General features: G+C 43.8%; 1 protein-coding gene across 1 annotated transcript in view; it reads right to left on the bottom strand.

Moving 5' to 3' along the window:
* Nucleotides 1–25,842, bottom strand: part of ABCC3 (ATP binding cassette subfamily C member 3) — a 117,437-nt gene that overhangs the window by 16,771 nt on the left and 74,824 nt on the right. The window contains exons 16-26 of the mRNA XM_060252100.1: nt 24,892–25,018; nt 24,630–24,806; nt 21,962–22,129; nt 13,616–13,799; nt 12,738–12,843; nt 12,453–12,603; nt 10,676–10,883; nt 8,672–8,982; nt 6,450–6,649; nt 6,195–6,321; nt 4,508–4,609 (exon numbers count right to left, since the gene is read on the bottom strand). Of these exons, the coding sequence (XP_060108083.1) occupies nt 4,508–4,609; nt 6,195–6,321; nt 6,450–6,649; nt 8,672–8,982; nt 10,676–10,883; nt 12,453–12,603; nt 12,738–12,843; nt 13,616–13,799; nt 21,962–22,129; nt 24,630–24,806; nt 24,892–25,018 (1,861 nt within the window). The remainder of the gene's footprint in view (nt 1–4,507; nt 4,610–6,194; nt 6,322–6,449; nt 6,650–8,671; nt 8,983–10,675; nt 10,884–12,452; nt 12,604–12,737; nt 12,844–13,615; nt 13,800–21,961; nt 22,130–24,629; nt 24,807–24,891; nt 25,019–25,842) is intronic.

Here is a 25,842-nt window from a genome sequence, read left to right on the forward strand (position 1 = left end):
AGAAGTTATATCTGCTACTATTGAGATTCTCCAAGCCATTTTACAGACAGACCTGACATCAGAGAATTAACTTTTTCCAAACACTTTGGGGCCCAATTTTTCTCAAAAGCACGGTGTGGGGGAAGAGGAGATCCAGCTTCCACCCCCCCCCCCTTTAAGTAGAAATGGCTGCAGGAAGGCCCTTAGTCCATACATGGGGAAAAAATCCTAAACAACCCTGACAGTGCCATTCTTCGATGCGTGTACCTACTAATGTTATCAGAGATACAAAATAAGTAATATTTACTGTATCGGTTTCCTGTTGATAAAGGAACATGCAAGCTTTCAAGTTGCATATATCTGTTCATCTATCAGAGTGCAGCCCCCAAATAGAACAAAAGAATAAACCTGCTCACTAATGTAAATGTTTTTAAACTAATCTCCAGATAGGTAAGTGCCCAATCACAAGGAAACAATCTACTCAAACTAGCAAAATACCTGACAAAACAAAGATAATAAAAACCAAAAACAAAATAAGATAAAACACTACGGGAAAGTTCTCAGCTCAGCCGGAACCAGCTAGTCAAGTTCAGCTCAGATGGAACCAGCTAATTAAATCAGCTGGAGAATTAAGAATGTGCTTCAGTTTCCCCCTTAAATCAGCTGTGAAGTGCTTTAATCTGGCTGGATCATGCCAAATTGCCAGCATTTAAATGCTTAAAATACTGCCATGAAGAGCAAATAGATAATTTATCTGAAGTGACGAAAATCAATTGCATTTATTTTGTTTTCTCTTTTAGCCGAGTGGCAGCCATATTACTATGTTGCCCAAAAAACTATATATTGTTACAATGCTTGCACATTACTTTACCAAGGATTTTTTAAAATTTAAAGCACTTTTAGTCTACTTTTCTCTAATAAATAAATTGAGAAGGACTGCAAAGACAAGTGAAAACATAGCCATAAACCCTATAAGAAACAATTAAAAAGTACAATACAAATCATACCTTACCATACCAAACCTTTAATGGCATAACAGTCGCAAATAAAAATACACAGAGTGTAAAAATTTAAACATTGGAGATAAAATCAAAATGAAACCGAGCTTACAGATGCATTCATACATGGTCAGATTTAAATTTAAGGATGTCAGCCAAAAATTTTGCCACAGCCTCACTAATCTCACTATCGGCCGGTCTCAAATCTGCCCTTTTTGGGCAAACCTATTGAGAGGGCAGTGGCGATGCAGTTACAGACTTTCCTGGAGGACGCTTCCGTCCTTGACCCATTTCAGTCAGGCTTCCGCCCGGGCCATGGGACGGAGACGGTGTTGGTTGCCCTAGTGGATGACCTTCAACGGCATCTGGATCGGGGTGGCTCGTCGGTGCTGATGCTGTTAGACCTGTCGGCTGCGTTTGACACGGTCGACCATCGGCTACTGACGTGCCGCCTCGCCGACGCAGGGATTCAGGGGTTGGCCTTACAGTGGCTTTCCTCTTTCCTGGAAGGTTGGGGACAAAGGGTCGCAATTGGGGGGGAGCTATCCCGGAGGTGCACACTCGATTGTGGTGTGCCCCAAGGGGCGGTTCTCTCCCCGATGTTATTTAACATCTATATGCGGCCTCTTGCCCGGATTGCCCGAAGGTATGGGCTAGGGTGTCACCAGTATGCTGATGACACCCAGCTCTATCTACTGATGGACGGCCAGCCGGTCTGCGCCCCAGAAAACCTTGATCGGGCACTACAGGTCGTGGCTGAGTGGCTCAGACTGAGCAGACTGAGGCTAAATCCTGCGAAGACAGAGGTCCTTTGCTTGGGTCGCTGCAGGCCGGGAGGGGAAATCCCCCTACCAGTTTTTGACGGTGCGCCGCTGACGGCGGCGGACAGGGTCAGGAGCTTGGGGGTACTACTGGAGCCTTCCCTAAAGATGGAGGCTCAGGTAGCAGCTGCTGCCAAGTCCGCGTTCTTTCACCTTAGGCGGGCAAGGCAGTTGGCCCCCTTTCTGGAGCGCGACGACCTAGCAACAGTGATCCATGCTAAGGTCACCTCGAGGTTGGAATACTGCAATGCCCTCTACATGGGGCTGCCCCTGTCCCGAACTCGGAAATTGCAGCTGAGGCAGAACGCCGCGGCCCGGCTGTTATTGGGTCTCCCAAAATGGGGACACATTCGGCCAGGTCTTCGGACCCTGCACTGGCTTCCAGTGATGTACCGAGTTCGGTACAAGGTGCTGGTTATTACCTTTAAAGCCCTATATGGCCTGGGACCTGCCTACCTGAAGGACCATCTCTCCCCACATGTTCCCCAGAGAGTACTGAGGTCGGGAACCCAAAATCTCCTCACTATCCCTGGGCCAAAAGAAGCCCGCTTGAAATCCACCAGAGAAAGGGCTTTCTCTGTTATGGCCCCTACATGGTGGAATCAGCTGCCGGAGGAGGTGAGGGCCCTGCGGGACCTTGTTCAGTTCCGCAGGGCCTGTAAGACGACCCTCTTCCGGCTAGCTTACACCTAGCTGAGATGAGAACTCAATGTAGCTTGCCAGACTCCTGTTTTATATATGTATATTTTGGAATGTTTACTGGTTTTTAAGGTTTTAACTGTTTTAAATGTTTAACTGTCTATATATTTAAATATTGTTTAATTTTATGTTTTACTGATTGTTGGGAGCCGCCCTGGGCCATTTGTGGGAAGGGCGGGATACAAATCATAAATAAATAAATAAATAAATAATAAAATAACCTCCCCCTCAGTATCGTTCAATAAATAATAACAGGGTGGCAGAATAGACAAATCTGGGGAGAAAGAAAGCTTATAAAATAAATCTTTACGGAGATTAAGATAAAAGGAACAATCAAGCAATATATGCTGAATTGAATCAGGAATATTTGCTCCACAGGAACAGAGTCTGTCGCCTAAAGGGACTCGATGATATCTCCCTTGTAAAACTTTGGAGGGAAACGCATTTAGTCTAGCCAACATAAATGTCCTGCGATGACTTGGAATGGTTAAGTCTGATAGATAATGGGGCATTTTGCCGCAGAAAGCATAATGACCTAAGGAAGCTGGGGAGCAAATATAAGGGTCTGCTGGCCGTAGTTTCGTTTCCTCCAACTCTCACAGTCTCAGTTTAATACATTTGAAGATATATGACTCATCAGAAGTAAAGAAATCATCAACCTCTATTCCCAACTGGTTAAGTTTGGACATAAACACTGCTGTCCAGGATGAAATATATGGGTCTCTTTTCATACAATCAAGAAGGCTGTTAGGATCTGTTCTAAAGTGAATTTTGAGCCAGAATTTAAACACTGCAATCCAGGCTTTTGTCTCCACCAAAAACTGACCCACTTCAGAGCAGAGAGCACAGTAGGACACACATTTTGGCATACCAAGAATTTGTCTAAAGAATGAGGCTTGAATGCCCTTCACTTTCCTGGTAAATGCTGAGATCCATATAGGATACCATAGAGAATTTGGGCTAGCGTTTTGGCTTTGAACACTTTAATTGCTGCTGGAACTAATTGGTTGCCCCTTGCAAAGAAAAACTGTTTAATTTGAGCAGCTGAACATTTAGCCAAGTTGACGGTGTTGTTACGATGTGAAAGCCAGTTTAATTTGTGATTAAAAGTGATCCCCAAGTATTTAAAAAAATTTGTTTGCTCAATTGTTGAGTTGCCAATAAACCATCTCTGTGGGTGCCAGCAATCTGAAAAGACAACTACTTTAGATTTGGCATAATTGATAGAGAGTGAATTACAATTACAGTAGTCATAGAAGGCATTCAAATACCTTTGCAGGCTCACACTTGTGCAAGAGAGGATGGTAGTATCATCGGCATAAAGTAATAAGGGGACCGCTCGGCCTGCTAGTTTAGGCGGATGACTATTAATAAGGTTCAAAAATTGTGCCAGGTCAGTTAAAAATAAATTAAAAAGATGCGGGGCCAGCACGCAACCTTGTTTAATCCCCTTTAACACTGGAATTTTGCTAGTCAAGACACCCCTAGAAGAAAATATCACTTGGCAAAAAGTATTAGAATGAAGTTTCCTCAAGAGAAACAGCAGACGAGGGTCCATTCCCAGGTAACCTAGCTTAATCCATAGTTGGGCTCTAACTACTGAATCAAAAGCACCCTTCAAATCGATTAAGGCAGCATATAATTTTTTTGTCCCGGTATGCATATATTTTTCAGCAAGGAAGGCCAGAGTGCAGCAATGGTCCATAGCAGATTTGCCTTTGGAGAAGCCAATCTGTTCAGGACTATGATATTATAAATGCAATCAGTCTATAAGCCAAATGCCCTCCAGTAATATGAGTGGAACTTTCGTATGGGAACAAAAATTTGTTGAGACAGCAGTACTGTACTTCAGCTGTTAATGCAGAACAGAATGCAGAACAGAAACTAGGGGACCTATTTACAAACTAATTTAAGCAAAAAAAATTATTAAACTTCACATATGAGAACAAACACCTTTAATAAAATAGGCTTCCAGAAGGAACATTCTGAATTAAGGCGCTGGAAACTAACCTCAGTTTCAGTCTCTGAGTATTCCTTCACTCTTTCTACAGCCACAATGTTGGTTTCCAGGTCGGATGTCATTCGTACCATCCAGTTAAGAGCCATTGTCACCTAAGCAATAACGAAGACATATCACCCACATCTTCAAAAGCATCTTGAAAAGTAAGACTGAACAACTGACTTTATTTTTGAGATCAGTGGAAGCCATGAAGGGCGAAGCTCTGGAAAGATCTGACAATCTTCTACAGCCATCTGTGTTACTTCCCTTCCACTTCTTCACTACCTGGGGTTTTAAAATGCCTCTTCCATCTCCTTTTTTCAAACTACTGCTATCCCTTCCTTGGGAAAAATAAGGAATCTAACTTTCAGTAAGGAAGCCATGAAGCGTGTGTGTGGTGGTGGTGGTGGGGAGAGTTCTACATTCTCCTATCACTTCATTACACTGCAGCTGTTAAGCAGACATGGTATACCAGCACCTAACTTTACCGCAAACCCCATAAGGTAACTAGGGTGTAAAGAGCCTGTAAACTATAGTGACCTGCAATTTGCCAGTTATTTTCTAAGGGCATATTATAAAATATCAATGGTATTACGCTTCCTTACATTTCATTTAGAATTCATCACTTTCCTGCTTCTATTGTGTGATCCCACAGCTACCAAGGATAAAGATTCAATCAGTATGCTTCTTCCTTCCAAATCAAAATGCATAGCTTTTAAAGCTGGGAGGCACATTTAGAATCCTCTGATCTGACCAGATGCTTTTGTATAGGCCATAGAATTTTACAAAGCAATTTATCCATCAAAGATCATAGCTTTGGAGTGAGCTAAATCACTGCAGGTTTTAAAGTGAAGCCTAGGTTTTGCATCACAATTTCAAAACAGTACTGCTTCCACTATGTTCTTGGTTTAAAATTAATGATTTAACTCCTTGCTGAGATGACCATCAATAGGAACCAGGAACAAGGGTGATTATTTAAGCTGGCTTTCGTAATATGCTTTTCCTTAACTCAACGTTCTTCTGAAGAAACTGTAAACTGAATACCAAGTTAACTACTGTGGGGTTCGTCCTCCTCAAATACTACGCAGGGTAAGAGATACTGGGCTTGTATCCTGCAGTGCAAGGGTTCCCAAACATTGTCATATGCTTTCTTCTTAAGATTCTTTTCAACCGTGGGAGCCAATTTCCTTCATACAATCTTATGCCTCAGAGGAGAGTGTGTGAGAGAACGAAGCACTCACAGTGGAAGGAATACTTATAAGTGTTTCCCATCCAACTAGCATTCTTGCCACGAGGAACACAGCTATTGAATAGGAAAGCTGCTGCCTCTGTGGCTGCTTCAAGCAAACGCTATAGCGGAATAGGGACATCATGGGGAAAATGGTGCATGAGACATGAGAAGCAGGCTTTAATAAGCTGAGAATGGTACATTCTGTATTTAAAAAAACCATTCCTGTTTTAGATCACATAGCTTGTGCTAGTTTGCTGTTCCTGGGAACTGAATGCTGGGCTTTTAACAACAAAAGATTCTGGCGCCTTCAGGTAGGAGTTCCTCTTATTATTTGTCTTATCTTCTTCCTGCATTTCTTTCATCCTGTCTTTTCCCTACTACCCAGTGGAGCAATATGCACTGACAGCCAGAATACTGTATGAGCAGCTGCTGCTATTTGTATATCTTCTGAAACTCGCTCTACTTACCTGCAAGGCATAGGACACAGAAAGACCAACGAGGCCAGCGGTCAGACTGTCTTTACTCAACACAGCAAAGAGAGCTGCAAAAAATACAACACAGTTCCCTACAAATTCTACTCTAACTCCAAGCCACCTATGAAATAAGAAAACAGAGAAAAGTGAGGAATATAGCACTTTATCGGAAAAGCAGAAAAAAACATTGTTTATCCGATTAAACAGGAGAAAAAAATACACACATAAGCAAATATTACTTATTTTTACCTGTTTGCTACAATTCCAGGATAATAACTTTTCTGATTGTCATTCACTTTCATGTCACTGATACGAACAAATGACTTTTCTCTTCTGTAAGCTCGGATGACGCTCGCTCCTGTGACCGTTTCCGAAAAATGAGAATATATGGGGGATCTGCTAACTGATTCCAGGCGCTTTAGCTGGCGAGAGGTAGCCACGTAGAACCGCTGCCGTCATTCCGTTCAAACGCACAACGACAAACATAAACAGTTCAGATGTCTGACAGGAACGATCAGCTCATTGTGTCACAGAAGCACAGCATGGTATCGGAACGTAAAACAACTGGAAAAGGAAGGCTAGTCCTAATTTTGCAACCTGTTGAAGCCTATGGATAGTTTATACATTATCAGACTTGTGGCAGAACATTCTCTCAACCACATCACTTCATGCTACAAGTGAAGTTTGAATGCTTCTGTATAGAAAAAGTGCTTGCATACAATATGTATATATATATATATATATATATCTTTGGAAGAAGACAAAGGGGGAACTCCTCTTCTCTGATATGCTCCTTTTCTGGGCAGATGGAACTCACTTCTGAATAAATCCCCATCTGCATCCAAGTGGCACAGCCTGAGCTTTATTCAAACTTTACTACTCAATTCTGATTATTTCATAAACTGGCCTTGACAGTGCAACCCAAATATCCTGCCTGCCCATCATTTTTTTTTAAAACTTCTACCATTGACCCAATAAATCAAGCGTTAGAGAGCAAGTATTGTACTGTTAGAGTACTGTATGAGGATTCAGATTCCCATTCTACGAGAAAGCTTTCCGGGTGACCTTGAACCAATGAGACACTCTTCAGCCTGGGCTACATCACATGGTTTTCATGAGGCTAACCCGGTCTTATCAGATCTTAGAAACAAAGCAGGGTATTTTCTGGGTAGTATTTAGATGAGCAAACTCCAAGGAATACCAGGGGGTGACACAGAGGGAAGCAATGGCAAACAACCTCTGAAATGTTTCCCGCTTTATAAACAAGTCTACCTCACCACCTAGAGAAGAAGATGATGAAGAAGATATCGGATTTATATTCTGCCCTCCACTCCGAAGAGTCTCAGAGCAGTTCACAATCTCCTTTATCTTCCTCCCCCACAACAGACACCCTGTGAGGTGGGTGGGGCTGAGAGGACTCTCACAGCAGCTGACCTTTTATGGACAACCTCTGCCAGAGCTATGGCCGACTCAAGGCCATTCCAGCAGGTGCAAGTGGAGGAGTGGGGAAATCAAACTCGGTTCTCCCAGATAAGAGTGTGCGCACTTAACCGCTACACCAAACTGGCTCTCTAGAGGTGCATAACGCTAAGATAGCTAGAACTTCTGGCTGCCAGACAATTGTAGGATCTCCTGGCTATGCTACATACACTGCCATAGGATAATAACAATAATAACAATAACAACAACAACAATGAGAGGCTATAATGAAGAAGAGATTGACATATACTGCCCTGAGCTCCCTGGCGGACGGGCAACCACCTCATACTAAACAAATAAATAAAAACACATGTTAATAATACAGGCAATTGTAGTTCTCATGGGATGACTGAAGGGACTGCACCACCATGACGTAAGATCATGCCTGTCAAGATGACAGCAAAAGGGAGAATTGTACAAGTGTCCTCAGCATCTCATAATCTCACCAATTCATCCAAAACATCTCTATGGAGAAGGCGGGTCAAAGCCTAAAGACAACCTTCTACCATTTACCTTTTTCCTTCTCTGCTGCATAAAGAATGTTGTCGGGAAGCTACTTCCTTTTTTACTGGGAGGGAAAAGGATTCATAAAGCAAGAAGAGGTAACAAACTGACATTGCCGGTGGATAAGGTCCTTCTACTGCCTTAGGACTCCAACACCCTGCTCCCTTATTGTACTTTCCATGTCTACAAACACCTGAAAGTTGCAAAAGTTATGGGGTTCAATGAAGATCCAACTATATCAGAGTAAGCTGATAGGCTTACTTCACACCACACCCCATCTACATTCTGCTGAGGAAAGCAACATCAGCTTCTGCATGCTGAAAAATATACATCCAGTGAAAAATTCTATAAATTGCTTCAGACTTCAGGCTCTAAGCAGTAACTGTAACAAACAGCTCACATTATCTATACAGCACTCTCTCTAAATATAAAAATAAAGACCAGAAAAGCAATGTGATGCCCAAAGTAAAAAAGGAATCAGCTGTTACCTGAGCAAAGTAATACAGGATGGCCAGAGGTATTATAACTGCAGCAAAGAGGGGAGTGCTTGCTATGATCACAATCATCGTGGACAATGAGTTGAAGAATGTCCCAAGGAACATCAAAATAGTTGGTGGTATCACTTCATCAATCACGTAGATATCTTTAGAGAAGCGGTTGATGATTCGGCCAGTGGGAGTTGTGTCATAGAAAGACTGTGGTGTGCGGAGCTTGTTTTCCAGGAGTCCTGCATGGAGGATGCGAGCTGCTTTGATGCCACCCATTGCCAGGGTAAAAGAAGAGATCAGCACAAGAAGCCCTGCCCACAAAAGGGAGACACATGTGAGGAGACTGTGAATGTATTACCATTTGCTAGTTTTATTCTTCTACTGGGGAGGGACGGTGGCTCAGTGGTAGAGCATCTGCTTGGTAAGCAGAACATCCCAGGTTCAATCCCCGGCATCTCCAAAAAAGGGTCCAGGCAAGTAGGTGTGAAAAATCACAGCCTGAGACCCTGGAGAGCAGGGGAGGGATGGTGGCTCAGTGGTAGAGCATCTGCTTGGTAAGCAGAAGGTCCCAGGTTCAATCCCCGGCATCTCCAAAAAAGAGTCCAGGCAAAAAGGTGTGAAAAACCTCAGCTTGAGATCCTGGAGAGCCGCTGCCAGTCTGAGTAGACAATACTGACTTTGATGGACCGAGGGTCTGATTCAGTATAAGGCAGCTTCATATGTTCAACATGGAAACATCCAACGAGTAAGAAACAATTTAGATACCTCAACTCATTAAAAAGGACCTTAATATTGAATTAGGAGTTAGACCTGGCAGAAAATAGTTGCAAATCTCCCTTCGGCCAAAAAGCTTTACAGGGGTAGCTGTGGTCCTCTCAACCTAACCTACTGTGCAGAAGGGGTTCAAAGGGGGATGGGGCCAGAGATGATACTTTGATCTGCCTCAAGTAGAATAAAAGGATAATTTTTTTTTTTAAAAAGTAAACCACAGGGAAAAGATACTGAACATATGAAGCTGCCTTCTACTGAATCAGACCCTCGGTCCATCAAAGTCAGTATTGTGTTCTCAGACTGGCAGCGGCTCTCCAGGGTCTCAAGCTGAGGTTTTTCAGGCCTATTTGCCTGGACCGTTTTTGGAGATGCCAGGGATTGAACCAGGGACCTTCTGCTTACCAAGCAGATGCTCTACCACTGAGCCACCGTCCCTCTCCCCTCCCCTACTGCTCTGGTTCTTAACATTTTGCTGAATGGAGAACTATGGTTCCGATTTTCCAGACCAACACATTTTTCTCACTGTGAGACAACATGTGAAATCTCAATACTGGTGTTTGTCTTTGTGGCTATAATCCAGTAAAGCTTATGCAAACATTGGGGAGAAATATGCAGAGTTTTGACGTATCCACTGCAACCAATGAACTGATGGATGCAACTTCAAATAATATTCTAGCTCTTCAGCATTTTTGTTTGTTACTTCTCCTGTGGATTCCAGGAAAAACCGAGGCTATCAGTTTTTCCCCAGGCTATAATTAAAGAATCACTAGCTTATTCCATATTCAACAGGCCTATGACATAATGGGTGATAACACATGGGTGCTTAAAGCTGCCCTGGGGATGGGAGGAAGGTGTACCAAAAAAGTGCATCCACACGTGCACAGCTGCCTCGCATCCCTGTCTTGCCCCCGAGTCACCCCTGGCTTGCTGGGAGCCAGCTTTTTGCTGGGGCACCTCCGAGGTGCCTCCCTGGCCATCTGGAAGGCTGGGAAGCATCCAGAAAGCCACAAATGGGGTGTGCCAGCATTCCAGATGCTCCCTGGGGATCTGCAGCCTGTCACTCTTCCAAGCGCCATCAGGAAGCTCCCGGGCGCTCTATTTCCAGCTGGCTCTCTTTGAGGCGGCTATTGTTGGCCACACAGTATCTTCTTCCTTTGTCTGTTCTTTAACTAGGCACATATGACTCTCTAATCTTCTATGGAGGAAACACAGCAAAGAGCAAACACGTCATACCTTGCAAGAGGCCCAGAGCAGCATAGACTCCAACATTCGTATGCATATTGCTCTGAGTGCCATTATTCACAGGTTCATTGGTCCAGATACTGAGCCATATGTTGGACCCAACTGCAGCAGCATTTTGACAGCAGTATAGGAAGCATATAAATAAAGAGACAAAGGGACCAACAGCCTTCATGTATTGCCAGAAAACAGTCAACTTGACCTACAATTTGGTATAACACAAAGAGGGTTCATTTAGATTATAAAACCTGATGCCTGAACCAAACAGTGACAGAATTTTCCCCATAAGCTGGGAAACCAGAAATCACCACCAACGGCAGCATCACACATGAAATCCTTGAACACATTATGACGCTCCAGATGCGAAGTTTTGAAGAAAGAACATTTGACCGCAGTTAGAGAGGTGTCCAAAAAAGCAGCGGCATTTCTAACACATACATAATTATTATAGTAAGGGATTCTGCAGCAGGACAGAAGGAGAACCCATATTAGATGTGTCTCTCTAGATCAGGGGTCCTCAACCTACGGCCTGCGGGCCAGATGCGGCCCGCTGAGGACGTTTATGCAGCCCGCCGGGTTATGGCAAAATCAGACTGGAAGTGACGTTCGACCTAAACTTGCGTTAGCAACGCACACTTCCGGCACTGGGCTGAGGCGGCGGAGACAGAGTGTGAGGTGATACCGAGGTGAGGTGAGTTCCCAGGCCAGGGTGTGTGGTGTGGGGAAGGGAGAGAGATGCAGAAGACGGAGAACTGACGGCCCGCGGCTTTGTACAGTAACGGCAGTCCAGCCCTCCAACAGTCTGAGGGACAGTGAACTGGCCCCCTATTTAAAAAGGTTGAGGACCCCTGCTCTAGATAAAGAGGATTCTATTGTATCCCATGGAGAGAGAAAAAAATCAGTATAAACATCTCTCTTAGATCTATATTCTATTTCAAAATAGCAGTTACTATTCTGGTACAGGTTTCTATTTACGAGAACTCTTCACAAACTTGTATTCCAATAATAAAGAGAGAATGTAGTTTCACCTTCAACTAGCTTCTCAGATAATTTCCCAGGGTGCTGCCCCCCTGATGTCAGGATTCATGCTGCAAATGTAGGTTTCCAGTTTTTACCATTTATTGCCGTTGTTTTTTCTCATAGCTCCTAGGGCCTGCAATCAACTGGATTCTCCAGTTACATTATTAATGTACTGGTACTCAGTCCAAAAACATTTAATTCCCTCATATTCCATAGCTGGTGCTGCTGATGGCCAAAAGGATGCTCCTGACAACATCAACTTGTATTTTTATCACTCACTATTTACTTATGGCTTTAAAGGTGCCACTGGGCTCAAACTTTATTTATCTGTAGTTGCTCATACTTCTCTATCTCTCACCGCAGGACTTCAGATAAATTCCTGAAGTCTACTTCCTCTTTTCTCACTGTTCTGCTAATTTGTTTTGTAATGTGGGATGACAAGGGACAGCTGGCTGACTTGCTAGTTGTCCTCCAAAGAGATAACTTTCCACAATAACTTTAAAAGTTAGCTCATTCAAATCTTGCTCCCTTTCATCCCACTTTATATTTATTACCTTTGGGAATTTTCAATTTTCTCTCCCAATTGGGAAGACTTTTGGGAAAGATGCTTGCAAACTTGTACCAAGCTCTCACATTTATCAGATGCCTATGCTCATATTTCAGTCAGTCACTTTTCATCTTCGCTGTCAGGTATCTAACCAGAAAGTAACTTTAAAGGAGAAGGTACCCTTATTTGAATAATGTTCCTTACCGTCCCTGTTTCTGCAGTTTCCGCCTGGATAAGTTTCTCAGGAGGACCTTTTCTGGTTAGAAGAGGCTCAGATGGCTTTTTGTCACACACCTTTCTTTTCGTTGACATTTTGCTAGGACATTCCCCATCGGAGGATATTACACTGAGTTGTCTAATTTGGCAGAGAGAGAGAAAGGGAGAAACAGAACACATAAATTATGATGAGGCAGCTAAACTTCCAAATCAGGCAACTATACATGATTTCTGCAGGCAGGACGGTATCTTTAAAATTGTTTTTGGGTTTACCTCAGGAACTGTTTGCGGACTTCATTAGTGACTGGTTCACTATCTGCCAGATCTGTGTGGTTGCTGAGCGTATCTTCGGCAAGCAGCACCTCCTCATCCTCCACTACTGGAACGAGAGAGTAAATCTTCAGATTATTTTAGATTTAATTTTTTTTCTTTTTTTACTGAGATGATCTTAGAAAATTAGTGCTGAAAACAGAGCTTTCTAAGCTACTTGAAGAGAAGAGAAGCTGTTTTGGAAGAACAAGGAGACCTCGTGGTCTTTAGACAAAAAGCGCGATTCCATTTGACAAGCAGCGCTGGATGTCTGCTCTGCCAGTCTAAATGGGTCCCATTACAGTTGATAGCAACAGGCCAAAATCTTTGCGCATTATAGATGGTGAGCAATTATTTCTGAAGAGCAATGGGAAGTAACTAACGACGTTATGGCTATTGTCCTGATCCAGCTTTATTGAGTTGATAATTATAGAAAGGTAATGAGGAGTGGGAAGAGAAATGAGGAGAGATGTATCCTCTCAAAAGAAGGAGACAAAAGATTGTTGCTTCCTATCCTAATTGCAGCCAATTCTCCTAAAATACTGGTGAAACTAATGCAAGCAGACTCCAAGCAGCTTTTGGTCTAGTTAATTTCAGTTCTACTATAAACATTTAAAATAAATGTTTTTTGAACAGGGGGCATTGCTGGGAGGTACCACCCTCCCACTCTCCCAATTTTTAAATGTGCTACCTGCATGGTTATATGGATAAGTAATGATATTTTTTAAAAAAGACATTAAATTCTTTCAAAATAACTCTAGCCTTGGTCTTTTAATCTAGTATGATCTTTGGACCATACTACCAGACCGAAGACACCCCAAGACAAATGAAAACGTCCTCACTTGTTGGCTCATCTTCTTCTATATCTTCATCAGGTGCATAATTACGGAGGAACTCTGCAAAAGACTTATTTTGTTTCAAAAGCTCTTGGTAGGACCCCATTTCAGAGATCCTGCCATCCACCATGACAACTATGTGGTCCACCTGAGGGAGAAAGTTGATGCCGTGGGTCACCAAAATTCGAGTCTGAAAATGCAAAAAATACAGGAATAAGAATTTATCTTGCTATAAATTAAAATAATTTTGACAGAAATATGGGTCACAATTAATAAAGAAGTGGGTGTTTTCCATGATTACTGCCATAATTGTCCAACGGTGAACAAAAGTAATGAGTAAAATGTTCTCACATAAGCTACTCTTGTGCTTCATGCAGGTGAGGTTAGCAACCATCAGTGGCTCAGAAAGCCTGTAAGTCTGAACCACGTGGCATGAAACAACATGGCAGAATAATCAGAAAGGGAAGATGCACTGAGAGCGGACTGACAACATCTCATTAAATGGCAGAAAGAAAGGAAACAATAAGCATAAGAACACTAGTACTATGAACTGCAGATAACATAGCTTGGAGAAACGTCGACTGCGGGGTGACATGATAGAGGTTTACAAGATAATGCATGGGATGGAGAAAGTAGAGAAAGAAGTACTTTTCTCCCTTTCTCACAATAGAAGAACTCGTGGGCATTCGATGAAATTGCTGAGGAGACAGGTTAAAACGGATAAAAGGAAGTACTTCTTCACCCAAAGGGTGATTAACATGTGGAATTCATTGCCACAGGAGGTGGTGGCGGCCACAAGCATAGCCACCTTCAAGAGGGGTTTAGATAAAAATATGGAGCACAGGATCATCAGTAGCTATTAGCCACAGTGTGTGTGTATATATAAAATTTTTTGCCACTGTGTGACACAGAGTGTTGGACTGGATGGGCTGTTGGCCTGATCCAACATGGCTTCTCTTATGTTCTTACATAGAAGATGAAATATCGAAGAATACATGAATGAGACAGAACTGAAAAAAGATGTGCCATCTCAGAAGGAGGTACTTACAAAAAGAAAGGTGGAGGGGGGAAAAACAGGCAATGCAGCTGAAAATTTTGCCAAAAAAGCAAACAGCATAATGTCAACATGACAAAAGGGAACAGGAAAAAAAACCACACAGGATGACGAATCGGAAGTAGAACGGAGGCACTGGAGGCTAAAAGCAGATGATTCAATTAAAGTACAGACAAATAGGAAAGAAACAGGAAGGTGATTGTAAGTGCAGAAAATCAGCATGGCTCTGTACTGCCAAACCCCAAATGCCCTGCCTCAGAAGTCCTGACACAACAGAGAACATTTCTAAGGACAGAACCTGTTGTTACAGGGAACTGCTGCAACTTGGTATTTCCCTTTTCTCTCCTTTGGGTAATGTCTGAAGATTTGTTTAGAAAAATGTGTATGCTGCCTAATTAAGACAGTTCTCAAAGTAAAAACAATACGCAGGCTTAACAGGCATAACGACATAAAAATGATTAGTAGTAAAACAAACCAGGGGCATAAAAAGAGCATAAAACAACACTCAGCAGCCTAAAATGCTGAATTCGAGGAAGACACTCCTAGAAGCAACTGTAACAACAGTTTTAAAACCTGGAATTCTTCAGCTGAAAACCTGGGTATAAAGAAATGCTTTAGCCTGATGCCTAAAGAACACTAAAGTACGTGCCAAGTGAACTTCAAGTGGGAGCACATTCCAAAGGTAAGGTATCGTCACAGAAAAAGAGCTTTACCCTCTCATTTTGGATCAGCTGAAGTTTCCAGATATTTAATACATTATGGGATGTGATGATATTTCACTGTGCAGCTTTCTTGTCGCCACCACTATCAGACAATTGTGTGAGGTGGGCGCAAGGGATAGACAAACGGTGCAACAGCATCATCGTGAATGATAGCATTTTTCAGAAGCTCCTTTGTAAAGCGCTTTGAGAGCCTTTTGGTTGAGAGTACAGCCTAGAGATACTTAAAAATAAAACAGCCACATGTTGTGTAACACTATGTGTTACCAGGAAGAAGGAAGCCCTCAGAGAAGAATCAAGCCAAAGTTGAGGAGCAATGGATCAAATCCAATGACAAATAATAAAAGCAAGATAATCAAAAGTACAAAATGGCCCTGACCTGGATAGCTCAGGCAAGCCCGATCTTGTCTGATCTTGGAAGCTAAGCAGGGTTGACTCTGGCAAGTACTTAGATGGGAGACCTCCTTGGAATACCAGAGGCGGGGGCAGGCTCTCTGAATTTCCCCCAGGTCCCAAGTTAGGGTTGCCAGGTCCAACTTAAGAAATATCTGGGGACTCTTGGGGGTGTAGCCAGGAGACTTTGAGGCTAGAGCCAGGAGCAAGGTTGTGACAAGCATAAATGAATAGCAAAGGGAGTTCTGGCCATCATATTTAAAGGGACCACACACCTTTTAAATGCCTTCCCTCTATTTGGAAATAATGAATGGTAGGGGTGCCTTATTTGGGAGCTCATAAAATTGAGCCCCCTAGTCCAATCTTTACGAAACTTGGGGGATGTTTGGAGGAGAGGCGTCAGGTGCTATGCTGAACATTTAGCACCTCTACCCAAAAAAACCAGCCCCCCCCAGAGCCCCAGATACTCATGGATCAATTCTCCATTATACCCTATAGGAATCAGTCTCCATAGGGAATGGAGTGCTCAGCAGACATTTCCTCCCCCCCCACTTTTTGATCACCCTGAAGTGGGGGGAGGGCCTCAAAACCAGGGGATCCCCTGCCTCCAACTGGGAATTGGCAACCCTACCTCAGTAGGAATCAGTCACCAAAGGTCAGTATGACTTCCGGGTGCACACACACACACACACACACACACACGCATACGCACATAAAAATACAACAACAAAAGTACAAAAGAGAGCATGCATGCACAGAGATGATAGCAGAAACAGCAGAACCCAGTGAAAGGAGAATGGGAAACAACGATTGAGAAGACAATGGAGACAAAATCTCACAGTCCAGTAAGAATGGGAGAGGGGAGGAAGTAAAGTAGTTTAAAAATGCTACAAGTCATTTGCCCACATCCCCCAAAGAATGTTCTATTAACTATAGTGAGGTCAGGAATTAATCATGGATGAGTGGAAAGTCCCTCTTACAAGTTCGATTGAACTTTCATTTTTCAATTCTTTTTACATTGATTCCATACTTTAAAAGCTACAAGAACGTTTATTTCCTATGATAATTTCAAAGATCCCAAGGGGAAAACTGAGCTAGCTTAATGTTACCCTCCCAGAAAAGAGGATGTCAGAAAAGAGAAAGAAGGTATCTGGGGAGTTTTATCTAGGGCTTTAGAGACCTAACAGTTTGTGGAACCTGCTAGCAAGCCAACTCAGGCTGTTAACTAATATGAGCAGCACAGAAGTTCCTCCTGGGGAGTCCATTTATACTTTAGCAGGTGTCGCTCCTTTTAGCTACCTTATTATCCACTACATGCTCTTCTTTCTTAACCACGACAGCCTTAGTGACTGCCAAGGCTGAGTGATGGTGTATCAACTTCCCATGAAGAAGGTCTCAGATTCAGTCCCTGGCATCTCTTGGTTAAAAAGATTTTAGGTAGCAGAAATTGGGAATTAAATTTTTCTGCCTGAGACACTGAAGAACCAGCTGCACATTACTAGCTAGATGGACTGATGCCTTGACTGGGTATATGGCCACTTCACAAGCTCACACCACGTACAAGTCAGATTTTTAATTTCTCAACACATTTCTTCCCAGGCATCAGCAAAAGGACACCAGGGAATGGGAAAGAACATCAAAAGTTAATGGCAGGAGATGTAAGGGAGGAAATAAGGGAAACATTGAGGTGCAATAGGATTGGAACAACAGATTGGGGTGGATGATAGGTAGCGGTCTACATATGCCAACCCTAGATGCATAGCCTCTAATTTACTTCTTTCGCTTCCTTTATTCACAAACCTTGATTGCCTTATGGAGAAAGAAGGAAGGAAGTGAAGTGTGGCTGCAAGGCAGACAGGCCCCAAACAGTAGTTCTGTAGCACTATTAAGGTGTTGTTGGGAAACCTCTAATAGATGCAGCCAGGGTATAGACTGCAACCTAGACCTGAGAACTCTGCTGAAAATGGTCAGAACTGCAATTATGGCACTGAGCCACTGACTAGACCATCTAAGTAGCACATTATAAAGGATGTCATTGGGTAGCAACTTGTTTTAATCAACTGGTTTTATTGCCCAGCATTGCCTGGGATGAGGCGATTCATAAATTTAATAACAGTAACAGTAACAATAATAATGTCTTGCCCAGATTAATTTATCTACTGCTTTTTAGATAGCTGGTTTTCGTTAGATTAGTTAGGCAGAAGTTTGTGGGAATACTTATTCCCACCCATCATGTATTCACCAGTATAGTTTGGGTTTTCTTTCTACTTTTCTTAGTTATTGGGGAGTGGGAGGGAGTAAGATGGGTGGGAGGAAATTTATTGCATGAGGGAAATCAGCTGTGTTCTGCCTGGAAGGCTAAAGTGTGATATAGTAGATATGTGGGAAAGGGGCGGGGATGTAATATGGGGCTGGTTTGTGCTAATCTTTGCAATATCAACGCTGCCTTAATCTCAGTGATTGGGGGCAGAGGGAGCTATGGTGGTGGGAGAAGATATTACAATGGAAGGAGACAGAGATATGGATATGTTTGGTCTCCTTCCAACCTTCGTCCCATTCCACAGCACGTTGGAGAGGTAAGGAATTCATATATTTCTCGAACACTGATGCTGTGCAATGCCAGGTCAATAAACAAGACTGTTATGATGCAAAGTTTTTTTGCAGAAAGTAAGTGGACCTGGCATGTACAACTGAGACCTGGGCTAAGGAAGGTGGGACAGTTTCCTTGAGAGAACTTCATCCCCCAGGTTTCTTGGTTTTCCATCAGTCTCAGACAAATGAGTGGAGGGGGGAGGGTCACAGTACTCACCCAGGAGTCCTTTTCTTTCAGGCCCCTCCCCATGCCAAAGATCTCTGACATCGATCGTGTGGGCCTGGTGTGGGAAGCTGAGGAGAGCTTGGATGTCCGGTTGGTGTACTGATCACCTAGTGCACCTCTAGACAATCTACTGGGCCTGCTATAGGTGGTGGCTGGTTGGGCTTTGGAATTTCCCAGGTTGTAGATTCTTGGAGATTTCAATGCCTATGCTGACAAGATTACCTCTAGACAGGCTCTGGACCTGGTGTCTTCCATGGCAACACTGGGGCTCTCCCAGATTGTATCGGGTCCTACACATTGAGCAGGTCACATCCCGGATTTGATCTTTGGAATGGGGACTGATATATACGTGACTGCCTCTTTTGAGGTGCCATAGTCTGAGCACTTTGCCCTGAAAGTCCAGATGAGTGTGCAACCCCCACAGTGTCTGGGCAGTGAGTAGATTCAGTTGGACCCAACTGGTTTCCAGAATGCTCTGTGGGATCCAGGGCTGGATTAACAATCAGGCCAAGTAGACACTGGCCTATGGGCCTCCATGCCTTTAGGGGCCCCAGAACAGCTTCCCCCCATGGTTCCCCCCCTGCTTGCAGCCCGCACAGCCAGCATGCACAGCCAGAAACTGAGCTGGTCTTTGCCCAACTTGCCTGGTTTGCTGCTCTCTGCCTCTTTCCCACAGCTTTGTCAAAGGGGCTGCGGAGAAGATGCCTGCAGGCTACAGCAGGGGCCATGGGCAGCAGAGTGGGCACTTCGACTCTGAGGTAATTTGCAAGGCACCCCCCCCCCCAAGATTTTGACAGCCCAGGGGCCTCCACAGGGCTTAATCTGGCACTGGTGGGATCTGTTACCTCCCAGCGGCTCATAAGATGGAATGCCCATCTCTCTGAAGCCACTGATGAAATCACTCCCAGACACCCTTCTTCATTCTCATCCCAACCTGGCCCCTTGGTATACAGCGGAGCTTCAGGGGATGAAATGAGAATTTAGATAGGTTTTTTTTTAAAAAAAAATACAATACAGCTTTATTAAAAGAATCAACACCAAAATATACGTATTTTTCTTTGTACACCAAACATTGGCAAATGTAAGAGTAAAGTACAGAGTACATTTCCAAAATCTCAAACAAAATGAATATTATCAATTCTGGTGATCATATAAATAGTGCTAGGTGCCCTCATTAAAAAAAACCCTCACACACACAAAACCAAACCAAAAAAGAGACAAACAAACAAAACTTAAAAAGAAAGGGGGGGGGAAGGGGGTTAAGGAGAGAGGGGGAAATTTAGATAGTTAGAACGAGTGTGGTGCTGGCCTTGTGACGAACCTGCAAAAACATCCTATAGGTCATTTATTAAAATCTCTAAGATGGCAGGGAAGGCTGTGAAAAAAGATTTCTTAGCGTCCACTAGCTCTTGCCCACACAATTGTTTAGGGTATTTGGTCTCTTACTTTCCTGACAGCGAATGCTCAAAATCCAAGTAAATTGGCCATTGATTATAAGGCATTTATGAGGGGTTTTTTTTGTGTGGTTAGGCTTGCTGCTCTGCCATGACCTGCCCACCACAGCTGATACAACAAGGGAACTTGAGGCCCACTGGCTGCCCTTGGGTTCAGTGTTGGACAACTTCAGTTGACTCCCTTGGACTGATGTTGACAAAATCCTGGGTGCAGTTAGACTGACCATGTGCCTCTTCGATCCATTTCCCTTGTGGCTGGTGATGGTATACGGTCCCCCTAGTGGACATCACCAATCTGTCCCTTAGTAATGGGGTCTATCCAGGGGGATTAAAAGAGGCCATGGTAGCACCGCTGTTAAAAAAAATCCATCTTTGGATCTGTTGGATCCTGCCAATTACTGCCCAGTTTCAAATCTGCCATTCCTGAGTAATGTAATTGAGAGAGAGGTGAAGGAGAAGCTCCAGGGTTTCCTGAAAGATATGGTGGCATTAAATCCATTCCAATCTGGCTTCCAGCACAGCCATGGGTGGAGACAATGCTGGTCACCCTCACAGATGATCTCCACAGACAGCTGGATCGAGGTGGGTCAGAGCTGCTGCTACTATTCAATCTGACAGCAGCATTCAACATGGTTGATTATGACTTGTTGGCCCACTGCCTCATCAACTTGGGAGTTCATGGGGTAGCCTTGGAGTGGTTCACCTCATGCCTCCATGCTCAGGGACAGAGAGTGGAGCTTGGAGAGGGGGTATCCCTGACACCTGTTGGTTAATCCTCTCTCCTATGCTGTTTAACATTTTTATGTGTCCTGCTCTCTCACCCAGCTATATCTGCCATCCCACTAAATCTGGTTGAGGAATCGGGGGCCATGGCTCCAACAGACTAAAACTGAATCCATCAATGATGAAGGTCCTGTGGCTGGGTGGAAGCGATCCGATACCCCTTTATCTGTAGAGGCCCAGATAGTGAAGGTTGCCAGGATGGTGTTTTTCCAACTTCACCAAGTCAGACAACTGGTCCCTTACCTCTCTCGCTCCAACCTAGCCATGGTGATCCATGCAATGGTCACATCAAAGTTAAGATTATTGTAACTTGCTCTATGTAGGGCTACCCTTGAAGTTAAGATTATTGTAACTTGCTCTATGTAGGGCTACCCTTGAAGCTGATCCAGAAGTTGCAGCTGGTCCAGAATGCAGCGACACGGATGCTGATGGGCACCCCTATGACAGCACATATCCAGCCTGTGCTTCACCAGCTGCACTGGCTCCCAGCTGAGCACCAGATCTGCTTCAAGGTTTTGGTTTTAACCTTTGAGGCCCTGAACAGTCTGGGTCCAGTGTACCTGCTGAACTGCCTCCCCTGGTATGTCCATCGAAGAGCATTATGCTCACAAGATCAAAACCTCCTGAGCCCAAAAGATGTCCGGGTGTTCTTGACCAGAGCCAGGGCCTTTTTGGCTCTGACTCCTGCCTGGTGGAATTCTCTACCTGGAGACATCTGTGCTCTATGGGACCTTATACAGTTCCTTAGGGCATGTAAAAAAGAGATGTTGCACCAGGCTTACGGTTGAGAACAGGAATGGTTTTTCCATCTCATCCAGTCCATGACCTCATCCTTAGTGACCACAGGCAGAACACCATCCACGACAAAAGGTCCTTGCTTTTACTGGTTTTATGAGAACTATGCTTGATAGCTGGTTTCAAATTAATTTATTTACATATTGATGTTTTAAATGAATTCTGTTTAAATGTGCTGTATACCACTCGGAGCCCGCCAGGGTTTAGAAATTTAATAAACAACACAACAACAATAAAATGCAGCATAAAATTGTCGTTCTCATCATTCTGCAAATGACATTCACCGTTTCTACGATGCTGGCACAACTGAGCATTCCTAAATATCCATTGACTCACTTTTCCTTGAAGTGTTCCTTCCGGTCCAATAACTTTGTCAAAGATGTGCTTGGCCACATGAGAATCCACAGCTGAAAGAGGATCATCTAGCAAGTAAACATCAGCATCACTAAACACGGCACGTGCTAGGCTCACTCGTTGCCTCTGCCCCCCTGAGAGATTGATGCCCTGTGTGATGGGAAAAGAGGAATACGACAGCTTTTAAATCCTGTAGAGGCACCAGGCCCATGAGCAGCGTCTTCAACAACTGCCTGAAAGTCCATTTGGCGAACAACCCGCTTATTCTACTCTGATGCTCGTGCAAGGTTTGCTGCTTCAGATTGTCAAGCATGGCTTTGTGAATGCGTCAGGCCCAGTCCCCATGAGACAATCTGGACAAGTACCTCATAGCATCACATTGTACAGTCAACATTTTTTGAAGCGCTGGCTGAACAAAGCAGAGTCTCGAACACACATAAAGCAATTAAACGCTCCCAGAATTTGACCGTAGCGGGCAAAAGCTGTCAAAGTGAACTTTGATTCATCATCTGATCAAATTATAAATGGAGCTCTCAACATCTACCGTAAGAAAAAGGGAGATGGAATGTCAGACAAGGCAGGATAATACTGAAATAGCTGGACAATTATTTTGGTGAAGGTTTGATGAATAACTTCTACTTTCACGTCCAGGGTCTTTCTTAGGGGAGGGACAGTGGCTCAGTGGTAGAGCATCAGCTTAGGAAGCAGAAGGTCCCAGGTTCAATCCCTGGCATCTCCAAAAAAGGGTCCAGGCAAATAGGTGTGGAAAACCTCAGCTGGAGACCCTGGAGAGCCGCTGCCAGTCTGAGAAGACAATATTGACTTCGATGGACCAAAGGTCTGATTCAGTATAAGGCAGCTTCATATGTTCACATATGTTCATATCACCTTGGCTGACAACCAACAATTGTTCTTCTGACCCTTGTGCAGGAATCACTTGCTTTAGTGACCTGACTAAAATCCAGGTGGCAAGCAGTTTAAATGGTTGGACCTGCCAATCAACAACTGGGCTGCTGGAGAGGGAATGAAGCGGTATCATTTCCCATATGCACGGCTGCCATTGCCTGGCCACAATGACCATGAACTAATCCCGTTATTCTTAAAAAAAAAAAAAATAACAACTGGGAGAATTTTAACAGCAGTTTCTTTTAAGAGAAAACAGCCACATTCCCCAATGGCTTCAAAGCCAAGCTCATCCATAAGCCATACCCTGGTTTTTTCTGACTCTTCACTTTCTTCATCCCACATTTTGCTCATGTCTTTTTCTTTCCCATTTAATTATCTTGTTAAAATGTCCATCCCCTACTATTATCCTCCCCCGCTCATTCTCTCCACTGTAGTTCTTTCCTTCCATATTTCACCATTCTTTGTCTTTTCCCCACTGCCAGCAAGTCCCCCCTCCCACTCTATTTTATTTAGGCATTTAATTTATACCCCACATTTCCACCACGGAACTCAAGGCTGCCTACATGCCTCTTAGGTATGTAAGCTCTTACACAGGATTCTTTTACGTAGGATTTCTTGGAAGCCCCCCCCCCCCCACCGCCACATGACGCTGACTTAAACCAAGTCAGACTGTAGATTAACAGTCTGACTCAATATAAAGTAGCTCTGTATGCAAGAGAGGATCAAGACTGCCAACTCTGACTGGCAGCAGTTCTCCAGGGTCCCCGGAGAAGGTCTTTCACATAATCTACTTCTACTAACTTTTAACTGGAGACACTGGCGATTGAACCTGGGAACCATCTGCATGCAAAGCTATCACTGAGCCATGCCCTCATGACGACCACACACAGCCCAGCTTAACTTTAACAGGGCTGTTGTATCATGTAAAGAGCCCCGTGGCGCAGAGTGTTAAAGCTGCAGTACTGCAGTCCTAAGCTCTGCTCGTGACCTGAGTTTGATCCCTGGAGGGAACTGGGTTTTCAGGTAGCTGGCTCGAGGTTGATTCAGCCTTCCATCCTTCCGAGGTCGGTAAAATGAGTACCTAGCTTGCTGGGGTGGGGGGGGGGGGAAGTGTAGATGACTAGGGAAGGCAATGGCAAACCACCCCATTAGAAGTCTGCCGTGAAAATGTTGTGAAAGCAACTTCACCCCAGAGTCGGAAACGACTGGTGCTTGCACAGGGGACCTTTCCTTTTCCTTTCCTATACCATGTACATCAGCTCACACATCAGACCTCCTCTTTCCTCTTCTATTCCTGCTTTCTTTTTTCTTCTCCATGCCTTGCCTCCCTCATTTTTAGCCTTTTTCTATTTGCTTTTTCTCTTTCCCCCTTCTTTTTCACTTGGCAGCCTCCTCCGCTTAATGTGCCTCCCAGAGTGTAGCTCCTGAGTCTCTTCTAACAGTAGGCCTGAGTGTGGAAGACATTCATGAAAACAATGGGTGTGAGCATATTCCACTGAGTAATCACTACTGGTATCTACTCATTGGACAAAGAGCCACCAAGTCAGACACTAACAATACTATCTTAAGTTTAGGATTGCTCTGTAAGATGCCAAGTATAACCCACACCCACACCCCCCCAAGTTTTGCATGGCCGGTTTAGACCACCTTTGAGTCTTTTTGTGACTTGTGATCTTCCTCCTCTTATGTCATTAGCATCTGGTGGTCAGCCATTTCTCTCTACATTTGCCACTGAAAGTCTTACCTTCTCACCTATCTCAGTCTGATCTCCACCAGGAAGCACCTCAAGATCTTGCTGCAAGGCACATGCCTCCAAAACAGTTTGGTACTTCTGTTCATTATAAGAATGGCCAAACAAGATGTTATCTTTCAAGGTAGCATTCTGGATCCATGCTAGTTGAGGTACATATGCAACAGAACCCTAGACAAATCACAAATGGATTAGTGGCCAACCAAAACTTCATCACTCACTTCTCAATGCCCTCTCATGGCTGTTCTGAACCAACCTTCACAGCTGCTTCTCCGTGGAGTTTTTCCATTTCACCAAGAAGAGCTGACACCAGAGAAGACTTTCCACAGCCAACATGACCCACAACAGCAACCAAAGAACCACTTGGAACCAACCAATTTATACTGGAGAGAGAGGGGGAAAAAAATCTAGTCAAACCGGGCTAATCTAAAAATATCTGCACAGAAGCAGCAGTGGCTAATGTAAATAATGCAGGAACAAGAGTTCAGTGGCACCTTAAAGATTAACAAATATACGATGGCGTAAGATTTTGTGGGCTAGAGCCTACTTTGCCACGTCTATAAGATGTCACAGTATCTTATACTGTTGTTGAAGTAGACTAACCTGACTACCCCCCTGAGATTTCTCATAATAAAGCAGTGAATTTGCCTGCCTTCTGTCACTTGGTACATTTTTGCATGTCGTACGCTGTACTGGATTTGGCAGGAGTTTAACACAACATTCCATCAGAGAGTCTGTTTAATCAGCTTTACACAGATTTGGGCACACGGTACGAAGTATGAAGAATGCTGACTGGAGAGTTAATGGCTTGCAGGGGAGGAAGGCTTGAAAGAAACTCATGACATGAAAAAAAAAACTCACAAAGCTGCCAGCAGCCCGTTAGAAAAGCAACAGAGAGACTACCCATTTGAATGGGCTAGGGGGGGCTTTTTACCCTCCTCCTTCAAAAGATTTCCAGAGCTGACTTGCATCACAGTTTTGTTTTGTTTGTTTGTTAACACGTTTACATGACTGAGAGCTGACTGTGATGCCTTACAGCGGTCACGCAACAGGTTTGACCTGCGTTCTGACTGTAATTTGGATCCACCCGTATTACATATTTTGTCAAGACCAAGGGCCAAAGCTTTTTTTTTTTAAGTCCATTAAATTGACATCTGCAAAATAATAACCTCTCTCTAACCTTAAAAAAACACAGCTCTATAGCGCC

This window comes from Heteronotia binoei, chromosome 13, assembly GCF_032191835.1.
Source record: "Heteronotia binoei isolate CCM8104 ecotype False Entrance Well chromosome 13, APGP_CSIRO_Hbin_v1, whole genome shotgun sequence".
In the NCBI taxonomy this organism is placed as follows: Eukaryota; Metazoa; Chordata; class Lepidosauria; order Squamata; family Gekkonidae; genus Heteronotia; species Heteronotia binoei.